The sequence below is a fragment of the Coptis chinensis genome, chromosome 5 (genome assembly GCF_015680905.1).
Source record: "Coptis chinensis isolate HL-2020 chromosome 5, ASM1568090v1, whole genome shotgun sequence".
NCBI lineage: Eukaryota > Viridiplantae > Streptophyta > Magnoliopsida > Ranunculales > Ranunculaceae > Coptis > Coptis chinensis.
The window spans coordinates 1,676,614-1,700,903 of record NC_141460.1 but is presented as its reverse complement, the minus strand read 5'-3'; the positions used below and the strand labels follow the sequence as shown (position 1 = coordinate 1,700,903).

The 24,290-nt window shown below is 35.2% G+C and overlaps 1 protein-coding gene, 1 long non-coding RNA gene and 1 pseudogene across 4 annotated transcripts; 1 reads left to right on the top strand and 2 right to left on the bottom strand.

Annotated features, from left to right (window-relative positions):
- Positions 1 to 239: 239 nt before the first annotated feature.
- Positions 240 to 7,675, bottom strand: LOC147496219 (uncharacterized). Of its 3 annotated transcripts, XM_086559228.1 has the most exons (5): positions 7,459 to 7,624; positions 3,730 to 4,344; positions 3,555 to 3,587; positions 2,608 to 2,775; positions 240 to 887 (listed from the first exon to the last, which is right to left on the bottom strand). In XM_086559228.1, exons 2-5 carry the CDS (start codon positions 3,812 to 3,814, stop codon positions 424 to 426), a joined length of 750 nt encoding a protein of 249 aa, XP_086415354.1. In that variant the 5' UTR covers positions 3,815 to 4,344; positions 7,459 to 7,624; the 3' UTR covers positions 240 to 423. The 3 variants fall into 3 exon arrangements, with proteins under 3 accessions (XP_086415354.1, XP_086415356.1, XP_086415355.1); XM_086559230.1 differs by lacking the exon at positions 3,730 to 4,344 and having other exon boundaries at positions 7,459 to 7,662; XM_086559229.1 differs by lacking the exons at positions 3,555 to 3,587; positions 3,730 to 4,344 and having other exon boundaries at positions 7,459 to 7,675.
- Positions 7,659 to 17,062, top strand: LOC147496218 (uncharacterized). Its single transcript, XR_015194559.1, has 6 exons — positions 7,659 to 7,789; positions 8,373 to 8,550; positions 11,215 to 11,406; positions 11,532 to 11,575; positions 12,270 to 15,919; positions 16,250 to 17,062. It is a non-coding gene; the product is annotated as an uncharacterized LOC147496218 (long non-coding RNA).
- Positions 17,063 to 17,674: 612 nt separating this feature from the next.
- On the bottom strand, positions 17,675 to 19,274 carry LOC147496217 (ACT domain-containing protein ACR12-like; annotated as a pseudogene).
- Positions 19,275 to 24,290: the final 5,016 nt, after the last annotated feature.

Sequence of the window (24,290 nt, the reverse complement as noted above, 5' to 3'; positions counted from 1 at the left end):
AAAAAAACCGAGATATCCGATATATCCGATATATCTCGTTTTTTGGGTACACCGATATATTAAACGATATCGAAATTTTGGGCCTTGGTCACAAGACTATTAAATGCAAGTACCGCCCATTGAATTTCTGGTAATGAAATGGGACGCAATGGGACGGATTTTTAATAATTTTTGGTAAAGAAATGGGACGCAAATTTCATCCATCAGACTATCGAAGGAAAAAAAAACAAAAAAAATCATCCATTGAAAATGAACTTCGATTGAATTCACATCACAATATAAGACATCATTTGAGACAAAAATTGGTAGTGGGCCCATTAACTAAGACTCCCAAATCATCAAAATACCATTCAAAACCTCAAAACACCTACCAAGTATCCTTTTTACTGTACATATAAGCTTCTCAAAACCAACCAGATGCTATTAGGGAATAAGATGAACATAAAAACAGATTACAACAACCTTGCAAGATTCAAAGATTTCTCCCTCAGAATTTTTTAACCAAGAGTCTAGGCTCTCTTTCAAAGATCCAGAATTGACCATCCACCAATCTATGTACCTCATCAACTCTTTGACTTTGCCCCGAGATTCATCATTCCAGACCTGAGAAGAATCATTCCAGGTTTCACTGTGAATGCCGCTCGCCAAATCAAGTATCTTGCTAATTTCCTTAACCTCATAAACAAGTCGATCTGTGGCCTTGTGAGCAGCTGTACGAACCAGGTCAACAATCTCAGAATCCCATTTTTGTACCAACAAAATACGCCTGAATATCGCGGCAAGCCAAAGTAACTCTCCCATAATATTATCACTAGCTATGAAACTATAAGATTCAGGATTTTCAAGGCACAAACTTCGTATAGCTTGTTTCATCCTTTCCTTGAATTCTACATACAAAAAGTAAAGTTAGGGCAGTATACAATGTACTTAACAGAAAATTACAAAACAAAAAGAATCACTGAAATTGATGACATAGAACAGGAGTTCGAAGAGTATCGCGCAGTTCGTGCATTGTTCTCTGAATTTAAACATTTTACAATGGTAAATAAATTAACAGAAAAATAATAAATAATAATAATAAAGCCTATGGTTTCTAGCATACTACAATGTAGTGAAAACCGATGTTAAGTCGAGCATCTGGAGCACAGTACATCAATCAAACAATATATCCTATGGTTTCTAGGTAGCGAATTGAGATAACGATGCAATAGCATTGTAATGCCAAGCACTATATAACCCGCTATTTCAGCATGGAGAACTAACAAAACAAAAGAAAAACATAACTAGAACTTAAAGTCAAAAAACCCATTCTATAACCATCATTCATAGTTGATTACTACTAGAAATGACCTGAGCCATAAAGGCATGGAGAACTAACAAAACAACAGAAAAACATAACTAGAATTTAAAGGCAAAAAACCCAATCTATTACCATCATTCCTAGTTGAGTACTAGAAATGACCTGAGCCATAAAGCTCAATGGCCCCCCTTTGGCACACTTTAGCTTTAAAATAATTTTAGCATTGAAAGCAAATTGTTGTGGTCTAAACTTCAAACAGTTAAATCAAAGTCTTAAGTTTCTTCCATCGTAACCGGGTTCAATGCTCTTAAAAGATCTTAGGTGACTCGTAGTTGAATTAGGATTGCTTCTAATTGTTATTTTAGAATTCCTATTGAGGTGGCGAAACCTTCGGCCGATTACAACAAACCATTAAAAAAACCCAAAATTTGGGTTAAATAATCTCAAAAGATCCTCTTATGCTATCTAACAAACCTAATTACGGCAACTGATTATACTAAAACCCATTGCCATAATAACACTGTGCGCCTGAAGTGCAAGTGCACTATATCACCATGGCAACCTGTTAAGTGCTCCATACAGCCATGATAACATTGCTTGCAGCTGGCAAACCATTTCTAACCCTACAGAAATACCCAAGGAGACAAATTTACGCAATTGCTAGAAAGTAAGACAGCAATATTAATCACCACCTGAACTGAATAATTACCAACAATTCCCAATCCAATAATATGACTAGCATTTCAGGGAACAACACTAGAAAGTCCAAACAAGTTAACAATTCCAAACACAAAACAACCTTCAAATTAAAATTATTATCGGTATCCTACCCGATAGAAATTCGGAAAACAAAGTTTATTCCAAAAAAATTAAATCTGGAAACTACTTCCAAAATTTAAAATCGGGAAAATATCATATCAATTTTTGGAAAATTTGGAAACTCCGGAAAAAAGGGCCACCACTTCCACAATGATGTCATACTTTTTTACTTTGATACAGACTTGAGACACTTGGAGATAAAGTTTTAAAAATTCACTATTATTTTGAACTAGTGCACGGCTGCTATATGATAGCCAAACATCTAGTCAAGACACATGTAAACCTTATCAACCTGTGAGCTCCATTCAAGAAAGAGACTTTAAAACAATAAATAAAAGGACTGCTACACACTGAGAAATGTAAAGACTCGAGTCTATACAGGTTCAGTCTAAATAAGAATAAGTATCTATGCAGGTTCAGGTCAAATAATAATAACTAGTGCAGATAATATGATGAAAGAGGAGGGGGGAAGGAATGTATGAACATACCACGATCATAAGAACCTCCAGCCAGAGCAGACCAAGCACAACCAAGGACATTTGTTTGTCCCACAGAATCTTCTAGCAATTTCGCAATAAACAATTTCAAGTTCTTTTTCTCTGTCTCTGCTTCCTCTATCTTCTTTGCTTCTTCCTTTGCACTTCTCCTCTTTTTGTCTAAATAAGAAAATTAACAGACAAAAGGACTTCAACTTCAATTATACTACAAGATTGTTAAGAAAAAAAGGACTTGGACTTCTATTATACTATGACATCTGTAATGGAATTCCAGAATCATAACAAATCAACTTCTTCAAGTTTCAAGAACACAACATACCATAGTAAGCAATTATAAAACAAATCCTCTTCCAAGTTTTAATTACAAAAAATACAATAGCAGATAGCTTTGAATTCTAAATATCTCAAACAAATATAGTGCTCGCTTCATCTGCTTAAGGTGTAATATTTGTAATCTCCAGTTAAACTTCTCCTTTTCAATATAGATATTAACGAGCAATGTCAAAAAAACAGATGTACTGAAATTACACAACTACTTGGTAGCAAAAAACAAAATCCTAAACTATGCATATCAGTTGAAACTATAGAGTCAAATTAGAACTCAATTAAAGAATATGATAATGCACAATCAGAAAGTTCATAAACATAATTAAATATCTCTACCGTTTTAAGTTTTGATTGGGACCAAAAGAAGTTCAGCAAGAAGGAAGGTAGCTATCAAACCAACTTGATAATTAGAGGACAAAAGAGAGAATATGGTATCATAATATCATGTAACAGCAAAGTTTTGTCGCACAAAATTAGAACTATATGTTAAAACATGATCTTTAATTATATTACAAACAATTTAGAAGTAAGCAAAGAAAGAAAAAGAAAAAGAAAAAGAAAAAAAGACAAAGCAATGTGATAAAATATAATTCACAAATTAAGTTACGTACCTTTAGACTTCTTTTTCTTTTTATTACCCCAACCTACGTGTTAAAAGAAAGGAAAACAAACGTTATGAAAGCAAATTAAGATTCCAAAATAAAAATATATATATATATATATATATATATATATATATATATATATATATATATATATATATAGTGAATTGAAAAAAATTTGTACCTTCAAATATTTTAAGATTTCTGAACAACTCCAACTCTATATTATGGAACTTCATTTCCACACAAAATTTCTTAAACACTTCCATTGTCGACTTCACATCACCTAGATTTCGATGAGTTGGTTTCTTTGTATGAAAGTGTTATGCTAAATTCTTTAGGCTATTACAGGAAGGCACCCGCAAATGTCGAGAAATCCAACTGTACAGATCTAAAGTAGCAATTGGAATAGGAGAACCAAGATAATAATGTTGAAATGCTTTTCTAATTGCAATATCATCCCATCTAGAACTGTTGAAGCCAACCAGTATTGAATTGTTGATTTCCTGATAAATAATCTTATCGCACTCATCCTTAAAAAATGATGCATTTTTCCAATCTTCTTTAGTAGGATGACCATTCTTTATTGGATATTTACTCGGATGAACTTCGTCTAAAGGCGGCCTAATTAACATTTGTCTTACAAACCGAAGTGTAATTTCATTACGTCTAACAAGATACTTCGCACCAGCATACTCCCAAATATATTCAGGATCACATCCAATTTCAGGCACTCTAAATCTTAGAACCTCCAAATCAAATAATAAAATATTTGTTTCTGAAAATGATAATTGTTTCCCTATTATGTAAGAAAAAAATAAATTGTTAGAGAAATTTACAGATTTCCTCTGCTATATCAATCAAAACTAAACAATCTCATGTTATAAAACACATTTATAAAAACAAGGTCATGAACAACAATGAGACCACTCATAAAACATAACTTGATATCCTTACAATTTTAACTAAGGCCAAAAAAGTTCATCAAGAAGAAAGCTAGATTCAAAACCATGCAACTTGAATAATTAGTGAACATAGTGGTTACAGAATCATACTATCATGTAGCAGCATGGTTTGGTAAAAAAAAAATAACCCTAGAAATAAGAACTTTATCTTGAAACACAAGTTTCTACATTAGCATAAAAATTCAATACCATAGTTGCATCAAGTAATAAACAACCATAAAACAAACAAAGTGTTCATCTTAACAATATACTTAGAAAAACACACAACAATAAAATAAAATAAAATAAATCGACCGTTTCAACTTCATCTATACATATAAACTGATTTCACCTTAGTCATGCAACCATAAAACAAATACTTAAATGTCAGTTTGTGTAGTTAAATTGCTACTCGGTCACTACTCATTTGAAGAGTGAGTAGGTGTAATCGATCAGGGATAAATCGGGCAACTTTTCATAACATTATATTTCTTTATAAATATTTGTTAAATATATTTAACATTGAAATACCAAGATAATGGAGCCAATTAAGAACCCAATCAATCAATCAATAAACAATCAAAACACTCAATCAAGTAAAATAAATACGATTAAAGTGTAGAACTTTAAATAATTGAGGGTTGATCGAATTGGCGAAATGTCAAGTTCAATGTTTAACAGTGAAATAGTGATATTACTCGGCTAGTTGGCTAATCGGCACATATTAATTGGCTAATTGGGGCTAATCGGCCGAATACTCGGGAGAGTTTTTGAAACCGTCTGTGATTGGGGATTAAATTGTTAGTCAGGTCGGCTAAATAACAAGTAGTGGGTACTTTCGGCGATTTAATTGCCCAAGTCGATGTAATGATTATTGTAACCCATAAACCATTATCCCTCTCTTGGTATGAATGGATTCATTTTCCTAATAGAATATCCTATGGTGGATTAGAGTAGGTAAGCAATTAACGTTGTTTCCTTAATTAATATCACGGGGATATTACATAAAACAATTAAGAACAAGCTTTTACCATCAGAGTATAGACGTACATGATTTATTTGACAAGTGAAATTACATTTTGAGATTTGTATAACCACGAAATCAAACGTAATGTGACTTTGCTTACTAATAATGAACCTAAATGTGTCCAGTGCAAAATGTCTAAAAAACAGGATGGCAAAGGAAGACTCGAGAAACAAACAAACATTTAAAATTTTGCTTCCAAAAAAAATTCTACGTTATTCTTAACTATCAAGATAATTAAGGCTAGTCGCATACCTTTACAAAGTTTTATTTTATTTTCTAACATCTTCCACACACGTTTTATCTCCTTTGTTTCCTCAGTATCCTTTTCCTTGTCCAATTTTCTTTTCCTTCGACCCTCTTCTCTCCCTTTTTCTCTATGTTGTTTTTTTTCTTTTTTTTCCACGTTCTCTTCATTTTTATCTCTCTTTCTGATACCACTCTCTTGCGTTCTCTCTCCCTTTCGCTTGGAAGCCTTTTCCATCTTTCCCTCTTTTGTTTCTGTGTCACCAAAGAATTTGTTTCTTTTATTTTCTAGCTTTTCCACCTCCGCTTCCTCTGACTCCTTAAGTTTTCGTTTGGAAGCCCTCGTTGTCACCATACCTTCTATTTTCGCTACCACTTTTCGCTCTCCCTTAATTTCGTCCTCCTGGTTTTAAGTGGTCAGGTCGAAGTCGGTTATGAATTGGGCTATTTTAGGTCGGCCCATTTGCTTTTTTATCAATTGAGATTTGACAACGGGCCCATAGGACAGAAGTGGGTCTTAATTTTGGGTCTAGGACAAACTGGGTGGACCGGGCTGCTGGAAAAAAAAACGGTATTACCCCCTCCAACTCCCTGTTTGGTAGCATGAATTAGCAAAACCTGTACAAGTAATAAGCCCATGATAGCAGGTCTTAGTATTTGGTCCGGTTCATTTTATGAACTAGTGATTGACCGTGTAGAAAGACACGGAGATAACTTGAATTACCTTTTCCCCACCACATAAAAAGCAACGTAATCTAGCTTGAATTTGTATTGCCGAAAACATATGAGATTTCTTGTAAGGGACATTCTATCAAGCAGGCACGTGATATGCATGCAATCCATGTACAACGACTCCACCAACTCGACTTCAAACATACGAACACTCGCCATGCTTAGTGACTCGTACATTTGTCAAAGTATCAATAACTCGATCACTCGACATCAAAATCCGATCCGATCCGATCTCTAATTAATTTAAATTTTTTAACATAGTCTATTTCATAGTCACTAAATTAAAACTACGGATAGTTTACAAACTAAATAAAAACCCTAAAGAAGTAGAACATTGTCTCTCTCACAACTTCAGGAAATCAATATTATCATTCTAGTACATGTTTCTCTTTTTCCCATCTTTCTATTTACTAAATTAATGCATTAAAAAAAAACAACAACAACTTGCTGAATGAACGTGTTAAAATATCTAAGTTGTTTAATGAATTAATACATTTCAAAATGATTGCTAAATGAATGTATTAACTGGATAAAAATTAGTTATCCTAAAAGAGAATCCGATTATATAATTCAAATTTCTCATTAACTTCCGAATTTTGCCGATTCTGAAATTTTCAAAAAAATTCCAATTTAAACTTTCCGAATTCAGAAAAGAAATTGTCATCCGAAAAATAATTGGATCAGATTTGAAAATGATATTGTCATCCGGAAAAAAAATTGGAATTTTTTTTGAAAACCCTTTATCCGATCCGAAGTCACCCCTAGTTCCAACCGTCTCCTTTAAAACACGTGAGAAACAATAATTTCTAGTATCGGTGATGTCGCGTGAGGGTTTTAAGTGAATCACGTGCAGAATATTCATTTAGGGCTTGGGCTTCCGGTCTATTAAAAATTCTGTAAGAATGAAGACATATATCTAGGGTGATAAATTGTAGAAATTAATTTAATTTTCATAGACAAAGCTGACCTTTAGATCCAATGCGTAGCTTTCTTTTATTTTCTAGCTTTTCCACCTTCGTTTCCTCTGACTCCTTAAGCTTTCGTATGGAAGCCCTCATTGTCACCATACTTTCTCTTGCCGTTACCACTTTTCGCTCTCCTTTAATTTCGTCCCTTTCTCCTCCTGGTTTTAAGGGCCAGTTGAAGTCAGTTATGAATTGAGCTATTTTAGGTCTATGGCTCTCAGCCCATTTGTTTTTTTGATCAATTGAGATTTGAGAACGGGCCCATAGGACAGAAGTGGGTCTTAATTTTGGGTCTAGGACAAACCGGGTGGGCCGCTGCTAGAAAAAAAAACGGTATTGCCCCCTCAACTCCCTATAACATGAATTAGTAAAATCTGGACAAGGAATAAGGCCTTTGATAGCAGGTCTTAGGCTGAGTCCAATGGCTTTGCACTCTCCATCCATATTCCTCCAAAAAACAGTGTTTTGCGGATAGAGAGTGGGTTTTGCTGATTCAATGGTCTGAAAAATACTACGCCACTTTAACTAGCATGGTTTGAAACCCACGTTTTTTTCAACGCCACTTCGACCAACGCAGATGAAAACAAAAAAATAATAATAAAAACCATTCTACGCCTATTCAAATTGCGTAAAATAGAAACCCAAATTTCGCCAAAGACAAAAGTGCCCCCTGCGCCCTCTTAAACATAACCCACTTTCTTCCTCAACCAATTTCGCCCCAAAAACTTTTTAGTATGTATGAATTAGCGCCACTTCCCCTCCACTCAACAGTTGGTGAACACCACCACTGAATGAGGAGTACCCCAACACTTCCAATTCAATAACCAACAATTCTTCTATATTTTTGCTAGATTTCGATTCTAGTTCTTTGAGAGATTCTCACGCCTTTCTTTCTTGCTCAATTTTGAAATGGCAGAGTTTGCTTGATCGAGAGTTGACACAAGAAAGTGGTGCTAGGACTTTGAGGAAGGAAGAATCAAAGGTGATGGATGGCTGACTCATTTCCAAACTATTGATCAACTCAGTAGCTCTAGTTGACAGGCGATACTTCTTTCAGAAGAAAAGCGGCAATTGCGAGTTCATTCACTGACTTGGTAAGAATTCTTATGCTTACTCTATTGTTATTTCATTGATAATTATTATGTAGATTGAAGGGTGTTGAAATTTGTTTGTGGCTGGGAGTTGGGTATCATTTTATTAGTAATACACCCAGATTGCCTGGAAAAGAAAAAATACATTATTATTGTCTTAGGTATTAGAACTGTATGTATTCGTTCACTCTTTGATTTACTTTTTGAATTGGATTAGATTTTCATTATTTTTTGAATTTTACTCACGAAACACGCTAGCTTAGAAATTGATAATTCACGAAACTTTATTTAATAAGGTTAGCTTAGTGTTGTTTGTTTCGTATTTGACTCATGAAATTAACCACGTTAGTTTAGTGGAATTATTGTTAAATTATATCTTCACGTACATTGTTTAATTCAAGTTGATTTCAAGTAAAATGTCCAGATTTGGGCGTGTACTTTGGAGTTCAAGGAGTAGAAAAAAGGTTGTGAAACAAATCTCTTCTCGTTCAGAGGATACAAATCTTACTATTACATCGTACGATCCCATGTCGTATGAACGTATTGTTCCAAATGAAGAGACACATGTATCTTACAGTCTTCGAAATGGTGGGACAGTTGCAAAAATTGGTCTCAAAGGAAAATTGGTTTGCTTCTCTCAAATATTCGGGACCAAATGCCTCCACTATATGTTGGCAGAACAATTTTACATATAAGAGTATGGTTGATTTAGCAATAAGGAAATATTGATCCATAAAATTAGTTGGGGTTCTGTAAGCTATCGTTTGCAACACACACAACATTTTTCCATGAGACGACAATCCGACTTTACCAGTTGCGTCATATTTCTTCTTCCAAACATCACTATATTACTTTAGGCGACTCCTAATCCTTAAGAATAACTGACTACTCATTCGGTTTGCGATTGTTGAAAATGCCTTTAATTCATCATATGTGGGATTCGAACCAAAGTAATCAGTCTTTAGACGAGCATTGCCCATGGCTCTATTACGGTTACAATACTTGCGTCCTGACCCTAGACGGGGCCTTTCTGGTTGAATGGCATTATTATAGATAGCAACTGCTGCAACAAGATTTGTTTGGATGCCATTAGCCGTGGTATCCAAAAAATCTTGATCTTGTTGGTAGAATTGAAGAAAACGATTTCTTCGATTAATAGCATCATTGTCTTCATTATCAGAAGAGCTGGAAAATGATGATGAGAAGGACCAGTTCCAGAGGCCATTTTTCTTAAGCATATACAAGAAAGAGAAAATAATGAACGAAGTAAGAAGTTCTTTGTGGAATGGTATATGCTTAGGTTTGTTTATATAGACTAATAAAATCTAAAATTGTGGTCCAATTTTTTTGAGGATGAGATTTTCACAAATCATGAACTTTTTTTCGGATAAAATAGTTGATATTATTATGTTGTGAATAAGTTCATGGTTTTTACCATTAGAAAGTTACCGTTACAAATTTACTGTTAGAAAGTTACTATTAAAAATTTACAGTTGGAAAATAACTTTACCAATTTTACTGTAACAATTTTACTATTAGATTGTAACAATTACAATTTTTTTTTATAAATTAGTATATTTGAAATTTACCATTGGAAAGTTACCGTTTCAAATTGACCTCAGGAAATTTACTGTACCAATTTTACTGTAACAATTTTACTAATGGAAAGTTACAGTTTCAATTCCTACGAAATTACCATATTTGAACTTTACCATTGGATAATAATGGATATTGGAGATTGGATAATAGTGGATAATAATTGATAATGGAGATTGGCGCAAGCGCCACATTTATTTCCTGACTTCACTTCACTGCCAAAAGATTGAAATAACTTGACTTCTTGGAAATCTTGTAAAGATATAACATATCAATATAACAAAATAGCTCGGTTTCCTGACTCGCGGCTGGGACTTGATTTCAAGGGGTATAAATCGAGGGTAACCATGACGCCACGTTGGATTAGGAATTAATGAAATGTCTTAATTGTGAAATCCCTTCATGTGCAAACCCTTGGTTATCACTTTCGCCATTAAGGCTTCTCCACCACTCGAATTGGAAAAAAAAATTAACCCCGTTCCCTTCAAAACCCTTAGTTCTTGATCATCCGCCATGTTTGTCTTGAGCCTAGAGTGCAGCAGAAGGTGGTTCAAAATCTGAAACTATTTTTGTTGAAATGCCACAACGGCATCACCATTACCACCACCACCACCACTACCACCTATTGGGGATTCCCTTCCTCATGCAAGAACATGCTCCATTATGTGCCCAAAATCATTGAATAAATTGTAATTTTCCTCTTATGATGTTAGCTTATGCTTAGTTGTATGGTTTTAATGTTACTTATTGTTTTGTTTTGTAGCTTCTCTGATGAACCTAAACCATTAGGAGGAACAGGAATTAGTCTTGCACCAATTCCGACCTGTAGGGAAGACTTCTCACGAATGAAACTTACATCATTTGATAAACTAATTGAGAGAACATGCAATTCAATAAGGAATGTGAGACTTTCCAATGATTCCAATTTGAAAGCAGGGAGTTCTGTAGGGAATTCTAGGATGGCACCTGATGCAGCGTCAGCTTCTTTAATGCCAAGTTGTAGGGATTCAGAAAGAAACATAGCGTGTTTTCTCCCTTTTCTTTTATCTAAATTATATAAATCAAATGCAGTGAAATACAGCTCAAAAGCCCAAATTGGTTATTTGGCCAAAGGAAGTTTGATGAAAGTGGTTATGCCCCAAAAGTTGCTGCACAGGAAAGTGGTAGTGGAGGGTCAAAAGACGTTATAGGTACTGATAGTATTTGCAACATTAATTGGCTCTCTTCTATTGGTGACACTTATGAGGAGGATATCTTCCAGAGGTACTTAATTAATTTTTTTCAGAATGGGTATCATAATTCCTTTATGACTTGACAGATGTTAACTTTTGTACTTTCTATAAATACTAGCTTGTTTTGCCTGACTTGCGGCTGGGATTCAATTTCAGGGGGTATAAATCGAGGGTCGGGACGAGTGCCACGATGATAGCCGGTGAGTTGGATTAGAAATTAATTACCTTCATAATTGTGAAATTATGAAGAAAACCTCTTCATTTCTCTAGAAGAATCTGAGAAATTCTCATTTCTAATAGCCTCCGCACAATTAGAAAAATAACTCTTCGCCTTCTCCAAACTGCTTCTTCCATTGTATATTCTTTCTAACACCTCAAAGATCCAATTAAAAGGACCAAGTTGTTGTCGATCTTCTTCACTGATGCCAACACCACAATAGTTCTTCATAAAAACGTGTGGGTCTCTCTTTATACTCTGACCATTGATCAATAGTGTCGCTTGGTAAGCAATCTTCACTATTCAACATCTTATATTTGTTTTTGATTACCCTGCTCCAACTGAAAAGCTTTCGCAGTCGAAAAAAAAGGTTTGTACATTCTCTCTTTAGTCTGTAGGAAATTGATTAACCAACTTCTGAACTATGGTAAACTCATTGATTTCATCTAATTGTCTCTATTCATTCATATGTATTTGTAGCTATCATTTCTCTCTACAAATTTTAGAAGAATTTATTTATACCAATACCATCAATTACTATTTCAGAAAAATCAAATTGGAAGCAATTGGTGTCATAGCACACTTAGGTAGTAATAATATGCCTACAGTTGATTATTTGGTTACAAAATCGTAACAATGAATTTGTAATATGATTTGGCCATTTATTTCAATTTCAGGAAATTTAACACTTGCTGCTCCCGAAGAGTGTGAGTTTGCTGATCATGTCGCTTCCTTCAACGTACTTCTCCTACAACATTTGATAAGAGATGTAAAGGCTTTATGGTTGGAGTTTTATCTTTTTTTCTTTCTTTTATTATTATTATTTTTTTGAGTTAGGTAACCATGGCATATTAGCTGCATCTTGATCACACCTCCTCTTAAAAGGTCTCATATGATACTTATGGAATTATAGTGTACTATGAGGTTCTTTCATTCATAGATAGGGCTTTGCTCTAACAATCCACAACTAATATAATTAAATTTTATTTGATAGTGAACATAATTCCTTCTCACTATAGATTGGTAATATGTTGCTATCTCTCGGAACGTACTCCAAGCTTTTATATATGTTTATTACATTTTTCACCAATTTAGAATCCTGAGTAACTCTACTGTTAGGATTAATGTTTGAGAAAAACTTTTTAGCATATTCAGTTGTATATGAAGATTTTCCAGTTGAAGATCTGTTTGGAGCTTCTATGTCGGAATGCTTCAATCAAGAGCGTCCCCCGGAGCTCTCAGAGCATAAAAAATGGTGAGTTCAACTTCACAAGTTAAATTTGAGTTTATTGTGAATTTTAAAGAAAATAGATTTCATATGTATGTAGTGTGAACATAAATGTTTGATCATTTATAAGATTTTCCCATCGTTTAATTGGTTGAGAAGTAAAATAGTGATATTTCCAATATTTATTTAATATGCAAATGTTGTAGGTATTGGCAAGCTAATGACTATATATAGGTAGTTTACGTGGATTTATACACTTTCTCTACTAGATCTTCTACATTCTTCTAATGTCGGGTGTAAGTGAGAATCAAAACATGTTACAGAAATCGAAAAGACGACTTCGTAAGTGTTATGGTTTATGGCTATCTGCTTTCTACATTGATTAGGTCAACAACTTTGTTTCTTATTAGTTAACCAAGTTTTACTCTTCAACTTGCCGAGCAAATAGCAAGCTATTGGCTGGATGATTGCCATCTGCGCTTGGAGAAGTTCTCATGTTTGTGAAGGCGAGGGACTAGAGGTACAAAGATAGACAATGAGTTAATTTTTCTTGCGAAGCCCAGGTAACCCAACTTAACCACTTTGGGTTTTTTATTTTCTCGCAGTCATTAAATCACGAACTTGATATCTTATTTTCTTATTGCTTAACCACTTTTAAGATTTTGTTTATGCAACATATTTAAATTGATGGTTAAGCGTAAGAATCAAGGTTCTAAATGAAAATCCAAATGAAAAATGAAAATGCAGTTCGTTACACCCGTCTCTCTTAAATTGGTAAGTTTCTCATCAAAAGAAAATTTAAATGCAGGTCCTTTGAGAGCAATTATTTATATTCATCTGATTTTAACCTTCATGCATGTATTGGCTCTATTCAAATTTTCCTCAACATAGTTCCATCAGTTTGTTCAAGTTCACTCTTACACCATTTTCTTACATTTTATATAATGTTACAGTTTGGCACCAACTTTATCTATTGTTGATTGGAATATATGCCTTCGCAGGTTAGAAACTGCCATTTTTTGACTAATCTGAACAATTGGGGTAAATTTGGTTATGAAAGTGATTCGACTGTTGGGAATATAAGCGAATGCTGATAAACTTGGGGTTGATTCACATTCCATTGCTCCCTCTCCTGACGACCATATGGGAATCCATAGGTAATAATCCCCCGTTCTAATGCTTTGTTTTTATAAATTGTGGTAGCCCTTTCGAATCCCCCAAATAGACTTTTGAAGGGAGGTTACCACTGTCGTATTTTCTCCTTATTGTTGTGAACTTTACATGATCTTGTTTATTTTCTCTTTTTTCCCAAGGTTGCTAATAACCTTATTTGGCAGCTACTGCATACGTGGTTAATAAGTTATATTCTTATTGTTTAATTATAATTTAACTTAGAGTTTGTTTGCAGGTCATCTTTATTTTAACATGATATATATCTCTTTATTCAAATAAGGATTATATGTGTTGTTGTGGGTGAATGGCTTATTTTTTTTATAAAGGGGTAGTGGTTGAGTTGGACTATATTGTGTTCTTTATCCAATCTCAGTATGACATTGTATAAATTTCACTTGAATTGCACATATCACTTCTCAATACATTTTACAAATTACTTGGAAAGTTTTGACCTTGGCATCTCTATGTTTCTTTGGAAAGTTATGGTTGTTTACGTTAACATTTATGAACAATTAAGCTTCCATTGAAACGTTGTCGATAGTGGAAATTTAAGCTATTTTTTTTGTTATTGCAATTTTGTTCCAGTTTTATTACCAACATATATAATGTACTTAGTATTTGAATTACTGCTGAAAAGAAATACATTGCATAGTGAGTGATATTTATAGGTGTTCAAGATGATATTAGTGAAGGGTTCGTATCACTATTCTAATAGGAAATATACCTATATTAAGTATTTTTTGATTCAGTAATTTTGGTTCGTCTTATGATTTTTGAGGAGGCAATAGTGCGAGAAGAACTTAACATAGTATAGAGGAGATTTTGTTGGAACCAACACTGACAATGATGTGAACAACGAAGAACCCAACCATGATAGTCACACACTTCACCTAATGGGTTGTTTTTATTAGCAGGTGTCGTTCTTATGTAAAGCTAGGTTGGGGTGGGTTGGCAGGGTCATTTGTTGCACCATATTTTATGTGGTCTTCTTTAATTTCATGGCTTATGTTGAGGCTTTTTGAAGGAGGCTATATATGGATAAATGTTGCAGTTTGCTTCCATAAAATGTTGGAATGTCGTAAAGTCCTAAATGCTTGCAGAGGTAAGAATACATCGTCAGCCCTCCTTTTGCACTGTTCGGTTCTTTGGGGGAATATATACATACATTGAAGCAATATATCTCTGCATATGGTTTTCAACTCATAGATGCTAGCTATTGAAGTTAAGTCTTTTTATAATAATTTATTTATTCTTTAACAAAAATGAAGTACTTTAAACTTAATCTGTGTAAAAAGTTTCATGATGTAGTTGTTTAAAAATAATTCAAAATTTTCTTTTCAAAGTGCTACTGATGTATTTGATGGGTTAAGCCTTATGGATACTTTTTGCTAATGGCATGGAAACCATAAGAAATTTATTTCATTTATATCGCGCATAATCGAGGGTCAAGACAAGTGCCAGGACAGCTCGTGAGTTGGATTAGAAATTAACTAGATTATTAATTGTGAAATTAAACAGAAAAAACCCATCGTTCTCCAAACTTCCGTCTCCCTCTCAATTCTCCACTGTCACCATTCTAGCCATGTTGGTTTAGGAATTAATTAAATGTCTTAATTGTGAAATTGGTTCTCACTTTCGCCATTATGACAATTATTTCTCCCCAATGGTGGAAACATGTAGTTCCCATTTATGATTAATCTAGGTTTATCCCATCGGTCTTCTTCTCTTTTTCTTTGACAAATCTGTTCCATTATCCCATCGGTCTTCTTCTTTTCTCTTTGAGAAATCTATTCCATTAAGTGGCTGCGGCTCCTGTTCTTCTACATATTGTGGTTCCCTTCCATTTATTTTATTTTGCACATCAATTATCTCTTTCTCCCATTCCAGTTGCACCGTATATTGATGGCAAAGAAGTGAATTATACAGGTACGTGTTTCTAGACTTGAACTTTGAACTTTCTATTTGATTGTTTATGAGGGTTGTATTTTGGAACCCAACTTTAATTTCCTTAACTACATTTTGTAGAGCTATAACAATTTAAGACCTTTTTGAATGCTATTGCGAGATCTGGGCATCCTTTGCGATTTTTGTAATTACGCAAATTGATTTTCACAAATGAAGTATACGTATCTATTTTATCTTTTTGATAGAAAAACTTCAGAGTTTTGGGTCTTCTCTGAATATCTGTTTGCTTTGTGAGTGTAGTGGTTGAAGTTAATTTGTCTTCCTTTTCCAATATTACGTATGTGACTGAAGTCAGGATTTTTCATTGTTGCAAGCGGATCCAACATACCTCGAGAACCCTATGATGTCCATGGATCACACGTGCCCAATTCGACTCCACTTGCATGTGAAAAACCTTGGAGGATAAAAATAACAATCTCTAACTACAACTATGGGAGAAATTATTCATCATGTAATTTGGTAGTTCAACATCCTGGACTAAGTTTGTCTCCATCAGTTTACAGCTTTAACAGTATATTGCTGCAAATAGGGTTGGCAATGGGTTGGATCGGTCCGGATATATGCAAATCCAAAATCGATCCGTTTTTCAACAATACAGATCCAGAACCGGACCGGACCTGAATGGATATTTGAGTTAGAGAACTAGAACCGAACCGAAAACTTTTTTTTTATTTCAAATCCGATCCGTTCCGAACCAATAAACTCAATTTCAACCGGTGAACCGTTTTTTTTTTTTTTTTTTTTTTTTTTATAATTGGATCCTAATTTTCGTTATACAAATATTAAATATTTTTTTTTGCTAAACACAAACACAAGGTACACAAATCCAAAAGGCATAATGAATGATTTGAAATCCAAATTTGTAAGGGAGGATTTTCATTTAGATAGAAACCATCTTTTATTATGTAAAAAACATATTGTAATATTACATATGTATTTTGCATATCTTATTTTGGAACTTTAAAATTGCAATGTTGCGGTAATAGAAATATATGGTGGAGGAAAATTATGAAGAATAAGACTAAAAATTTTAATCGGATCAGTCCCATAACGGTCCAATAAGAGTCTGGTTTTCATTTGACCCAGAACCGATCCAATATGCTAACTACCTATCCCAGACCCGCTTTTATTAGTTTGGACCGGATCGGGTATCGGTTCTTACCCAACCCATTGCCAGCCCTAGCTGCAAACATATGGATTTGCAGGTGCTTATATTTTTTACTTCAGAATATGTAGTTTATTATTAAGCTTTAGTTATTAATAGTATCCCTTCAATAAGTTTTTTTTTTTTTTGCACATTAGAAATGTTCGATCTAAAGAGATTGAATAACGATGTCTTTTAGCTATTAGCAACACAATACGAAATTGGCTTTAGGAAATGTGCTAACACTTTTCAGCCAAGTGTGTGTGATTGACCCTAAGTCCTGATTGTATCCAAGATATGTATATAGCACTAAAGAAAATGTGGCTGGATGAAAAAATCCACCAACTATAACACTACCGACCTGTAAACCGTGTTAAGGCCAATATATTACATAATGCAACAGTAGAAACTTCTTGAAACACTTGGTGGTCAGTAGGTGTTTTCGCAGTCCTCCAATGAGTCCCAAGAAAGAATTCAACCACCAACCAAACTTCACTATAATGACATTTCTTTTATGTTATTTTGGTACAGTGAACTAAATCCCAGGAACATGCCCACTAATACACAATGATTATTTCTTTGAAGGGTTAGTAGCTTTCCCCATCTGTCTCAGGCCTTCGAAGGTAATAGCGCAGACATTTTATCAATACCTGTGATAATGAAGTGTTTAGTGTTGCTCCCTGGTAACTAACATGAAATGTGTCTTTGGCTACAAAACCTTCTGTGTCAATCTCTGTTGATTCCACATTTACATTGATATCAGCCATGATCTTAATAATTTCCAGTAACAATCCAGGTCGATCCGCTGTCTTGATGTAAAGCAAGCTCCTCTTGGGTCCATCATCCTTAACATGTATGTGTGTTGCAATATCCACCTTCTTCTCTGGAGCTTTAATTCCAAAAGCCTCACCCATAGCAAGATGTTCACTACATTCTGGATGATACTTCAGAAGGTTGTTGATGATGGTAAGCCTGATTCATTCCAGCATAGCAGGATCCTCAACTTTGTGCTCAGTGTCCAATAGTGTAATAAAAAACTTTGTTTGTAATACTGATGCCTCAGTTGTGTGTCTCGACCAAATATGATCAAAACACTAAGTGGTGACGAAAGAGATGAAGAACGTAGAAAAGTAGTTAGAAAAGTGATGGTGATCGGGAGAATGATGAGACTGTATCTTGCGGTTGCCTACGTACCCAAATTATCGATGGGATCAAGTCTCAAGAATGTAGTTCTGTATGAAAAAGTAGTTTTTTATTTATATGTGTAAAGTAGAGATTTATTATAGCTCAAGTAATTGTAATTGATCATGACTCTTAATTGATGATTATCTCTTTGATACGAAACAAATCTGGACATAAATTAATGTGGCTAAGGTTCAACCTTAGACACATGAGTTAATGACCTTGTACATCAATCCATGGTATTGCAAATTGGACTTCCTGTTGATTAAATGAATAAAGTGGAGACTCCTACCAATGGACGTTTGCCACGTAGGTGGGGTCGAAACACCACCCCCTCTTTGGCATGTGAATGAAGTCCATATGACAAAGAAATGAAAAATGTAAAGAAGAATTGTAAGAAAAAAGAACGAACACAATGATGTTCAAAGCGGTAGACAAACAGAAACAGAATGAGTTGTAAAGCGGTAGACGAACAATGGTGTGAAATGAAAAATTAGTGTGGTGGTGAGATGAAAGTAATGACCTAAAGACTAAATGAAAAGAACTAAAGATGAAAAAGAAATAATTGCAAAATAATTTGTATGTAGGCGTCGAATGTGGAATTAAATGAAAATGGTGAAGTTAAAGATGGTGGCCTAGAGCAATTAGAGAAAAATAATTGGCTAATAAAGATGTTGTTTTTAAAAACTAATTAGTAGGGTTTGTTGCTCTTAGTGAGAGGAACATTTTCCCAAAATTTCATGGAAAACCGTTGAGTAGATTGAGAGAAAACTCAAATCAAAGTTTTTGATAAAAACTATTTTTTGTGGTTTTTTCAGAGCTTTGAAATGTTTTTTGATCGATTTATAGATCTTATTAATGCTTAATATTTGCATTTAAGTAATCTATGTTGTGAGATCTTCGTAACAGTATAAAGTATGTTTCGTTTGGGTCTATAATGTGATAGATACACGTCTCTAAACATACCTACCTTGCCATAAATTTCTGCATGTTTACTGAAGAAGATGACCGAGTTAGCTCACGAGTTGACTCGGTTAGATCTATTTCGAATCAGTTTAATAAGTTGAGTTGACTCAGTCCTGGAACTTTTTTTCTGACTCGTTTTGCAGCACCTGAACTAGCCCGGTTATTGAACCCGGTTCTATCTGATTAAGTATGAACCGGTTATAGTTTTTGGTCTGGTTCAAGCCTTTTTTGAAGACTGATTAACCTGAAATTTCTTACCCAAGGGTTTTTGACCCTTTTGAATCTGTTGGAATCATCGGTTGATCGAAATTCTAGGTATAAGTTTCTGTGACAGTATATCTTAGATGAACCGGTATAATGTTTATTATACGGTTCAGGCCTTTGGAGAGGGCCAAATGATCTTTTTTTTTTTTTGTATACAAGGGTTTTTGACCCTTCTGAATCCATTGGGATGGATCCCAAGTCATGATTCTGAGCTTTACAGATAGTTACAGTAGAACCATATGATTCTTTATGCCATAAAATGATAGATATTTTTCTTTGTTTTTGTTTGGCATATTTTTTTTTATCGTATTATGTAGAATATGATTAGTAGAGGTTTTGTTCCTCCTAATATGGAATTTGTTCAAAAATCAATTGGAAGATATACTCTTTACTTACATTGTTGGGAGATGATTATGAGCTTTGCAAGTTTTCGATCCCAATATGTGGAATAAGATAATATTTTTCTTTTATTGAATTTTTTGGAATAAATTTAAAGAATGTGTATAGACTAATGTTATATCCACCATTGCATATATATAGAAAATGGATACATAAAACTTAGTTGCTGACATATGTCAATCCTTGCGCAATCTGAATGTAGTGATGGCCACCAAGACCGTAGTAGCAGACCTTAACCATGGAACTAAACTTGATGGGACAAACTATGATATATGGCATAGGAAAATTCAATACCTCTTGAATGAGCAAGAACTCCAGGAACACTTAACCATTTCGATGGCCCAACCTGAGATTGGGACTGGGACTACAGCCCAAAATCGTCGTGACCTTGAGACTTATCAAGCATGGACCAAGTCGGATCGTCGTGCCGCTACATTATGTTGCAAAGATGCATGATGATCCGATTGGAGAATATGAGACATTCTCCACAGCTAAGGACATGTGGGATCAACTGAAATTCGCTTTCGGTGGAACATCTACTACTAGACTTAGAAGTCTAGTTTTAAAGTTTGAGATGTTCAGGAAAGATCCCAAGGCAACCATGCCTGAACACCTAAGGGTGTTATCAAGCATGATTCGCGAGCTAAAGGCCGCTGGAAATGTCCTTACTGATGAGCAGCAAGTCCAAGTTGTGATAAGATCTCTTCCTGATTCTTGGATGCACATGAAGCAAATCATGACTCACAATGGGAGTATTAAGAATTTTTTTGATATTTCTCGACATTGTGAGCTTGAGGCGGAGCGCCAGGATGCGAACCATAATGCTTCTGCCCTAATCCCATCTGGCGAGTGCAAGACAAATGGGTCTAAGCACAAGGGTAATAACAAACCCATGAAGCAAGGAGGGGCTAATAAGTTGGCTCCTAAGGCAAGCATAGCCAAGCGCCACAGAGGCAAGCATGGTGGAAAGAAAGAAATTGATATGACCAAAGTGAGATGCTACAACTGTAAGCAGATGGGACACTTCGCTCGTGATTGCACTGAGCCGAAGCAGGTATCCATTTCCCTTGACTCTCATTACATAAGTGTGTGTACACATGTTTTAGTTGCTCATTCTCTCCCTGAACGGATTGTAGATAGAGGAGCAACCAGGCATGTAGCTCGAGAGCGAGTAGGGTTTGTAGATTATCGTCAAATTCTAGAAAACACCCAAAGGCTTTATATGGGAAATGACACTAGTGAAGATGCATTAGGAATTGGTACATACCAACTCTCATTATGCACTGGGCGCGTACTTCTTCTACATGATGTGCTTTATGTTCTTGGAATTCAGCATAATCTGCTTTCTATTTTAGCATTTCTTTCTTTTGGATATTCTTTTGATTTTAAGGTTGATAGGTTGGATATTAAGTTGGATGGTATTGTTTTTGGACATGGATTCCTTATGAATAATTTCTTTAAAGTTGAATTGAATGATTCTGTTTCTTCATTATCTTACATGGCTAGTGCAAATAGAAATATTGATTATGTTACTTGGCATGCTAGACTAGGTCATATAGGACAAGATAGGATGACCAGATTAGCTAGAGAAGGCCTATTGGGCCCACTCGCTAAGGTTGACCTACCTATATGTGAACCATGTTTAGTTGGTAAAGCATGTAGAAAGCTTTTTGGAAAGGCAGTAAGAGCTACTCAGCTGCTTGAGCTAATCCACTCAAATATTTGTGGGCCTATGAATGTTAAGGCACTTCATGGCGCCTCTTATTTTCTCACTCTTATAGATGATTACTCACGATATGGTTATGTCTATCTGATAGCTCACCGCTATGAAGCTTTGAATTGTTTTAAACGCTTTATAGCAGAGGTTGAGACACAGAAAGAGAGGAGCTTAAAAACTCTTTGAACTGACCGAGGACGAGAATACTTATCTGATCAGTTCAAGGAATTATGTGAGAAAAAAGGGATACGCAGACAATTAACTATTCCTTATACTCCGCAACAAAATAGTGTAGTAGAGAGAAGAAATAGAACTCTTTTAGATATGGTTAGATCAATGATGGCGCAAAGTAATCTCCCTATATCATTTTGGGGGGATGCATGCACTTTTGACTGTTGCCTACATACTTAACCGAGTGCCTTCTCAGTCAGTTCCTTCAACACCTTATGAACTTTGGAAAGGCGAAAAAGCCCCGTTTGGAGCATTTCATTCATGGGGTTCCAAAGAGGTTTTGTTCACAACATCTCTCATAAGTATGGGAAACTAGGCCCTAGAGCTAAAAAGTGTATCTTTGTAAGGTATTCTGATAGCTCAAAAGGTTATGTTATGTATGGTGAACATCTTGATGGAGGAATGACAGAAATAGAGTCTCGCGATATAGATTTCATTGAGAATGATTTTCCTAGCATAAGTAACGCAAAGAAAGATCTTGACCTCTATGAGATAGAGGAGTATGAAGACATCCTACCATCTTCAAGCGAGGGTGGGGAATTAATTTATCATCCTGTAATCGCTGAAGATAGTGGGAGTGGTTTTCAACCTAGTGGGAGTGTCCCACTAGATTCTCCACAAGATCCTCAAGTGCGTAGGAGTAAACATGGAAATATTCCCTATCGTCATTTCGAGATTGAAGGGGATATTTTTATGTGTACTCCATTAGATGAGGAAGAACCTACTTCTTTCAAAGAAGCAATTTCTTCTCCTGCTAAAGACAAGTGGATGGCTGCTATACAAGATGAGATGAGCTCAATGGGTAAAAACGAGGTCTAGGAGTTAGTTAATCTTTCGCTTGGGCGTAAAACTGTTGAGAATAAATGGATTTTTAAAGTTAAATGCAAGGCAGATGGTTCAATTGACAAGCATAAAGCACGCCTTGTGGCGAAAGGCTATACCCAACAACAAGGTATAGACTATGAAGAGACACTCTCTCCTGTGGTGAGATTCGCTTCAATTCGCCTCATTCTAGCTATTGTTGCACAACAGGATTTAGAACTTTTTCAAATGGATGTTAAGACCGCATTTCTGAATGGAGAATTAAAGGAAGAGATCTATATGGCTCAACCGATTGGTTTTGAGGTCTAGGGACAAGAGCGCAAAGTTTGCAGCCTAAAACGTTCTATATATGGCCTTAAACAGTCGTCTAGGCAATGGTATCTCAGATTTCACAATTCAATTACCTCAATTGGTTTTGAGATGATTGAAGAAGATCACTGCGTGTACACTAAGATCAATTGGTTTTCTTATCCTTTTGTTGTATGTTGATGACATTCTTTTGGCTGGGAATGATATGGATTCCATTGTTGCCACTAAGAAGTGGTTGTCCTCCAATTTTGATATGAAGGATATGGGTGAAGCAGACTATATGTTAGGAGTTAAGATCGCAAAAAGAAATTTCTTGGTTTGTCTCAGGAGACTTACATTAGAAAAATTCTTGAGCATTTCCGTATGCAAAACTCCAAACCAATAGACACCCCATTGGAAAAAGGATGTGACTTAAACCTTGATCAGTGTCCCAAAACTAATGAAGAAAAGAATCAAATGTCCAATGTGCCATATGCGGCTGCAATTGGTAGTCTGATGTATGCCATGATGTGTACTTTCGACGGAGATATCGCCTTTGCGGTCGGGTTAGTCGATCGTTATCAGAGTAATCCTGGTCCAGCTCATTGGAAAGCTGTGAAAATGATACTCAGATATCTACAAGGGACTGCTGATTTTGTCCTAAGTTACCATGGTGGAGACTTGAAACTGAAAGGTTACACCGATGTAGACTGGGCTGGTGATAAAGATGAGTGCAAGTCCACTTCAGGTTATGCTTTTGTGCTCGGAGGTGGAATTATTACTTGGTGTAGCCAGAAGCAAAAATGTGTTGCTTTGTCTACAATGGAGTCAGAGTATGTAGCTTGCTTTGCAAATCCAATCCCAAGAATTTGTTTGGCTAAGGAAATTCTTGATACACTTAGATATCACAGCTCATGCAGAGGATGCAGTATTACTTTATAGTGATAGCACTGCAGCTCTGGCATTTGCAAAGGATCCTAAGTATCATGGGAAGGCCAAACACATAGAGACTCGTTTTCACTACATTCGAGATAAGGTTGCAACATGAGAAGTAGTCTTGAAACATATCTCCACACTTAACATGTTAGCTGATCCCATGACTAAGCCTATTGCACGAGATGTGTTTAAATGTCATGTTAGGAGTATGGGACTTCGTAGGATTTGATATGCTTGGACATCTTTTATGTAATTGACATTGTTTATGATATATTTCATTAATTCAGTTTTTTTGGAATATTCTTTTAATTACACTTTCTTGATTTGTTTTTGTCACCGGGCTTGAATTGACCTATTCACATGGGTGATTCACCTTGGCACTT

What these genes read in the sequence shown, in the direction of transcription:
- LOC147496219 (XM_086559230.1), bottom strand. Translation starts at nt 7,558, where the DNA reads ATGGTGACAATGAGGGCTTCCATACGAAAGCTTAAGGAGTCAGAGGAA. An exon ending in GCTACGCATTGGATCTAAAG is followed by an intron (nt 3,588 to 7,458) that starts GTCAGCTTTGTC and finishes TTTAACACGTAG; the next exon opens with GTTGGGGTAATAAAAAGAAA. An exon ending in TGGAGGTTCTTATGATCGTG is followed by an intron (nt 888 to 2,607) that starts GTATGTTCATAC and finishes TTTTGTATGTAG; the next exon opens with AATTCAAGGAAAGGATGAAA.